Source organism: Zosterops lateralis (assembly GCF_965231275.1).
Source record: "Zosterops lateralis genome assembly, chromosome: 4".
Taxonomy (NCBI): domain Eukaryota; kingdom Metazoa; phylum Chordata; class Aves; order Passeriformes; family Zosteropidae; genus Zosterops; species Zosterops lateralis.
In genome coordinates this window covers 72,491,596-72,498,276 of record NC_139765.1, presented here as the reverse complement: position 1 = coordinate 72,498,276, position 6,681 = coordinate 72,491,596, and the positions used below count along the sequence as shown (strand labels likewise).

Sequence of the window (6,681 nt, the reverse complement as noted above, 5' to 3'; positions counted from 1 at the left end):
CCTGAGCTCCTGAAGGATTTTTTTTTCCCAGTTTCCATTTTTCCTGAGCTTGAAAAAGCTGAATTTCAAGTGCCATGGGATTTTTTCCAGGGATTTTGTGGATGGGGAAGCTGACCTGGTGTAGATCAGGTGTTGTGGTGGCTCCAGGAAAGACCCAGAGAGAAGCAAATCCTTTATTTATCCCTGATTTTCATCTTCCTGGAGCTTCAGCTGGGACTGGGGAGGTGGGGAAGCCAACAGGAATTTGGGATGAAGGATTTTAGGAACAGGGAGTAACTGGTGAGATTCTTCAGGGATCAAACATGACAAGGAAACACCGGAGCCATAACTCAAGGTCCACGAGTGTTTTCTCCAGGGATTTTTTTATCCAGAGATTGTTGGATCCAAGGATTGTTTTATCCAGGGATTGTTGGATCCAGGGATTGTTTTATCCAGAGATTGTTGGATCCAGGGATTGTTTTATCCAGAGATTGTTGGATCCAAGGATTGTTTTATCCAGAGATTGTTGGATCCAGGGATTGTTTTATCCAGTGATTGTTGGATCCAAGGATTGTTTTATCCAGTGATTGTTGGATCCAGGGATTGTTTTATCCAGGGATTGTTGGATCCAGGGATTGTTGGATCCAGGGATTGTTGGATCCAGGGATTGTTTTATCCAGAGATTGTTGGATCCAAGGATTGTTTTATCCAGTGATTGTTGGATCCAGGGATTGTTGGATCCAGGGATTATTTTATCCAGGGATTATTTTATCCAGGGATTGTTTTATCCAGGGATTGAGCAGAGTAACATCCTGTGCATACTCTGGGTCACTCCTCCTCTCCAAGACTTTTCATGTTGTCCCCAACAACATTTTGGGGGGGATTTGGGCATTCCCCTTTTTTTTAACCACGTCCTTTTCACTCCCAACACATCAACCATGAGTTGTTTGTTGCTGTCAGGGGGGATTTTTTTAAACTTCCCAGCGTGATCAGTGTCTTTGGAATATTTATGGAGTGGCAGAAATGGCAGCAATTCCCTTCCTGCTGGAGGACAGAGGAGGGAAAATCCAGGCAGAAGGGCCTTGTTAGATAAAATTCATTAAACCCAGGCCTCCCCTCCAGGCTGGGGAGCCGTGATGAGTTTGGTTTTAATGTTTGTGTAGAGATCAGAGCACCTATTTTTTAGCAGAGGCTGGAAAAGGGAAGGAGCCCAATCACTTTTGGGGTGGCTGGTTGGGTTCAGGGTGGGGCTTTGGGATGGTTTTTTTTAAAGTGAAATAAATCTGTATCCTCTACAAAGGCTGTTGGGTTTGTTTCTCATTTCTTGCTTCGCTCTGGTGGCTGGAAAAATTAATGGAATTGTGGAATTGTCCAGGTTGGAAAAGCTTCTCTAAGATCATCCAGGCAATGTGGAAGTGATCCTGGCTGGGAGAGCTGGGCAGGGAGGGAAGGAAAAGGAAATAGAGACTGACAGGGCTGGAATAGACTGACAGCAGGACCTGGAGCTGCTGGAGCAAATCCAGAGGAATCCGTGGAGCTGGAGCCAGGCTGGGAGAGCTGGGAATGTTCCCCTGGAGAGGAGAAGGATCCAGGGAGAGCTTCCAGAACATTCCAGGGCCTCAAGGGGCTCCAGGAGAGTTGCAGAGGGACTGGGGACAGGGACAGGACACAGGGAATGGCTTCCCACTGCCACAGGGCAGGGCTGGATGGGAGATTGGGAATTGGGAATTCCTGCCTGGGCTGGAATTGCCAGAGAATCCCTGGAATGTCCAAGGAAGGATTGGAGCTCCCTGGGATGATGGAATTGTCCCTGGAATGAGCTCTGAGGTCCCTTCCCACCCAAACTGCTCCTGGGATTCTGGGATTTGGGACACTCAGAATCCATCCCGAGGGGTTTGGATGGGAAATGGGGAGAGAAAAGAGAGGGAAAGGGAAGGGAGACCCTTCATGGATTCCTGAGATTCCAAGTGAAGCCCCTCAGTGCACTGATTTCTTGGAGAGGAGATGGATCCAATGTCAGGCTGGGAGAGCTGGGAATTGCCAGCCTGGAGAAGGGAAGGATCCAGGGAGAGCTTCCAGAACATTCCAGGGCCTCAAGGGGCTCCAGGAGAGCTGGAATTTGGAAAAGGGATGGAGGGACAGGACACAGGGAATGGCTTCAGATTGGAAAAGGAATTTGGGTGGGATCTTGGGAATTGGGAATTCCTGCCTGGGCTGGAATTGCCAGAGAATCCCTGGAATGTCCCAGGCCAGGTTTGGATCACCCTGGGCCAGTGTTGGGTGTCCCTGGACACTGATGGGATTTAAGGTCCCTTTCCCCCCCCAGCTGTTCCATGATCCCAGGGTTTGCTGCAGGATTTTGGGTGGTTTTTCAGTCCAGTCCAGCACTCACTGAACTGAACTGCCTCGGCCAGAAAAAAAAAACAAAAAAACCCAAAAAAACCCAAACAAAACAAAACAAAACAAAACAAAACAAAAAAATCAAATTGTGCAGTTTTGTCTCTGAGCTCTCTGTGCCCCAGGGTTATGGGGTCACTTCTTGTTCTGCCAAAATCCACCAGGAAAATCTGGAGCCTTGGAAGAGCTGCTGATCTTCAGCTTGAGGATCCAGCAGCTGCTCCATGGAAAGAGTTTCCTAAAAAACCTTTGGAATTTGAGGCTCCCTGAGTGTGAATTACTGACCCTGAGCTGTTTGGTGGAAATAATCCAATTTAATCAACAAAACCCTCGGGCACAAGGGACACTTTGGGCTCTTCCAGGGCTCCAAATGGGATAAAATCCCATTTTTCTGTGCAGGGAAAAGGCTCTGAGGAGGAACCTGCTGAGGAAAAAGGGCTCTGGAAGTAAAAGGCAACAAAAATTAATCAAGACAAACGTTAATTCAGGAGTTTTATTGTCTTGTGAAAACCCAAATCTTCACTCACTTCTTCCCCCTTCAGCTGGCTCTCAATAATTCTCATTTTTGCTGATGACTCCTCTCTGGCTTGTTACAAATCCAATAATTGTCACTCAACCAAAACCTCCAACTCTGAACTGGTTTTCAGTCCCAATTTCCCTCTGAACATTTCACAAAATCCCTCCTCTAAATAATTCACCAGCCCTACAATACAGATAATATAATCAGAAGCTCTTGGTGCTTCCACACCTCAATTAAATCTATAATATAAGAACAGAAAAAAAAAAAAAAAAAAAAAAAAAAAAAAAAAAAAAAAAAAAAAAAAAAGAGAGAGAGAAATTAATGGAAGATACAATCTTGTGGTTGTTAGGGAAAAAAAAAAAAAATCACAATTTCTCAGCTGAGAGTGCCAGGGGAAATAATTCGTGGCTTTGAGAAATATAGAAATTACTTTTTTAATAAAGTTATAAATAAATAATTTTTTTTAGGAGTTGGTGCTTTTCCTTCCAGGAGGGATTGGAGGCAGGACAGGTTTGGGGTGGGGCTGGAGCTGAGGAACAGGAGAAGAGCCCAAATTGGCTTTGCTGAGTTTCCTCTGCAGGTTCTCACCAGGCACTTCAGTCTCTGCAAAAAATTAGGGAAGGGAAAAAGGTTTATTCCAATGAAAATTCAGAATTTACCATAGATTTTCAGTGTTTTTTGGAGATTACTTTGATCTCATCAATTTATGCCTAAGCAGATTTTTTTTTTTTTAAATATTAATTTGGAATTCTGGAAGTGTCTAAAATTCCAAATTATTAATATCCAGAAGCATTGGATGGGCTTGGAACACCCCTGGGATAGTGGAAATTTTGGAATTCTGGAAATGTCCAAATTAATTCCAAATTAATATTATCCAGAAGCATTGGATGGGGCTTGGGGCACCCTGGGATAGTGGAAATAATTCTGGAATTCTGGAATTGTCTAAAATTCCAAATTAATATTATCCAGAAGAAAATTAATATTATCCAGAAGAAAATTAATATTATCCAGAAACATTGGATGGGCTTGGAACACCCTGGGATAGTGGAAATTCTGGAATTGTCTAAAATTCCAAATTAATATTATCCAGAAGCATTGGATGAGGCTTTGGAACACCCTGGGAAAATAGAAATTCTGGAATTCTCCAAATTAATTCCAAATTAATATTAACCAGAAGCATTGGATGAGGCTTAGAGCACCTTGGGATGGTGGAAATTATCCCTTCCCATGGCAGGGGGTGACACTGGATGATTTTTAAATTAATTTTCATTTTATTCCATGAATATTTCTCCAACCTTTCGACGTTTCCAGTCCTTCTCCAGCCCCTCCAGGCTCCCGGGGCTCAGCTCTGGATTCTCCTGGCAGAAGTTTCTCCTCAGGAATGGGAATTTTGGTCCATGAACCTTCACCAGGTGCGACCAAAACGTGTCCCTTGATGTGCCCAGAGCTGAGAGGGGGAAGAAAAGATTTCTGGTTTAAAATAGGAATAAAAAAAATGAAATTTATTGTTGTCTGATAAGAGTTATTGGTGTTAAAATGTCACAGCTCAGCTGAGAGAGTGAGAAATAAATCCAGTGGGAAATAACAAAAATAACAAAAATTCCCAATTCTTGCAGAATTTCAGGAGTTTGGAAAGAGTTTACAATGTCCACATCTCTCAGTATTAATTTCCTGATTTAATTAATCAAGAGCAATAAAAAGGTTTCAGCAGCAAATGGAAAATCAGGATTTGAGTTCCCTGTTTCCAAATCTGTGGGGTGGCACTGCAGGAAAAAAATTCTGAATAAATTAAAGAAGAATTTCCTTGAAAAAGTTCATTTGATATCCCAGGGACAATGAAAACCTTGAGGAGAACCCAAAGCATCTCTGAGTTGTTGAAGCTGCTGCAGAAAAAATACAAAATTCTGTCAAAAAAAATTCCAAAATTCTGCAAAAAAAAAAATTCCAAAATTCTGCAAAAAAATTTCCAAAATTCTGCAAAAAAAATTATCCAAAATTCTGAAAAAAAAAAAAAAAATAAAAAAAAAAAAATCCAAATGACTCTTCTCTGCAGGGATAAATTAATTAAATCTGGAAGTGAAAACAAATGGAAGCTCAAGCAAAAAAAAAAATCCACATTTCCATCTGTGGGAGAACCAAAAAAATCCCAAAAATCTGGTGTGGAATCAGAAAAAAATAAATTATTATGGGTTAAAGACCAGAGCTGTGGTGTGAGCAGTGAAATTAGAATTTGTCCTCCTGAAAACTGCAGGAGGGAAGGAAAATGTTCAAACAAAATTTTTAATTTTTACTTCAATAAATTGAATTAAATTACTTTTAATTATAGAGACAAAGCAACAAAACAATGGCAGGATCTGATTCCAGGGATTTTTCTCGATCTGAGGAATGATGATTTTATTTCCACACAACTGAAGGGTTTTATTTTTTTTTTTAATAAAAATTGTCAGATTGGACAAATAATGCAAAAAAAAAAAAAAAATTAAAAAAAAAAAATTGGGTTGAATTTGGTAATTTCTGAGGTCTTTTCCAACCTTTACTGGATTAATTCCTGATGTTGGAAAATATAATTTCCTTCACTGGATATTTCACATTAATTTTCTTACCCCTTGGTGGCTTTTTTTGCTTTACTCTTTCTTCCATCCCAAGAGTTGGAAGCGTAAAATTGGAGAGAAAGAAGAAGAAACAAAAATATCAAACCATTTCAATTTATTTTTTTTTTAAAAAAACCACTACAGGCTGGACCAGAATATTCCAGAAAATGGGAGATTTTTCTTATCAACATCCCAACGGCTTCTAGACAAGAAGGTGTCACCTCCCTTCAAATGGCACAGGAAGTGTCACCCTCCAAATGGCACAGGAAGTGTCACCTCCCTTCAAATGTCACCTTCCAAATGGCACAGGAAGTGTCACCTCCCTTTAAGTGACAGAGGAAGTGTCCTTCTTCAAATGGCACAGGAAGTGTCACCTCCCTTCAAATGTCACCTTCCAAATGGCACAGGAAGTGTCACCTCCCTTCAAATGTCACCTTCCAAATGGCACAGGAAGTGTCACCCTCCAAATGGCACAGGAAGTGTCACCTCCCTTCAAATGTCACCTTCCAAATGGCACAGGAAGTGTCACCTCCCTTCAAATGTCAGCCTCCAAATGGCACAGGAAGTGTCACCTCCCTTTAAGTGACAGAGGAAGTGTCCTTCTTCAAATGGCACAGGAAGTGTCACCTCCCTTCAAATGTCACCCTTCAAATGGCACCGGAAGTGTCACCTCCCTTCAAATGTCACCTTCCAAATGGCACAGGAAGTGTCACCCTCCAAATGGCACAGGAAGTGTCACCTCCCTTCAAATGTCACCTTCCAAATGGCACAGGAAGTGTCACCTTCCAAATGGCACAGGAAGTGTCACCTCCCTTCAAATGTCACCCTCCAAATGGCACAGGAAGTGTCACCTCCCTTCAAATGTCACCCTCCAAATGGCACAGGAAGTGTCACCTCCCTTCAAATGTCACCCTCCAAATGGCACAGGAAGTGTCACCTCCCTTCAAATGGCACAGGAAGTGTCACCTTCCAAATGGCACAGGAAGTGTCACCTCCCTTCAAATGGCACAGGAAGTGTCACCTTCCAAATGGCACAGGAAGTGTCACCTCCCTTCAAATGTCACCTTCCAAATGACACAGGAAGTGTCACCCTCCAAATGGCACAGGAAGTGTCATTCTCCTTCAAGTGACTCAGGAGGTGTCACCCCCTTCAAATGACACAGGAGGTGTCACCTTCCAAAGGGCACAGGAAAT

General features: G+C 42.3%; 1 protein-coding gene across 1 annotated transcript in view; it reads right to left on the bottom strand.

Moving 5' to 3' along the window:
- Positions 1-2,852: 2,852 nt before the first annotated feature.
- Positions 2,853-6,681, bottom strand: part of LRGUK (leucine rich repeats and guanylate kinase domain containing) — a gene marked incomplete at its 5' end in the record, with an annotated part of 61,358 nt that continues 57,529 nt past the window's right edge. Inside the window, 2 exon segments of the mRNA XM_083860635.1 lie at positions 2,853-3,499; positions 4,192-4,343. Of these exon segments, the coding sequence (XP_083716761.1) occupies positions 3,360-3,499; positions 4,192-4,343 (292 nt within the window). The 3' untranslated portion in view covers positions 2,853-3,359.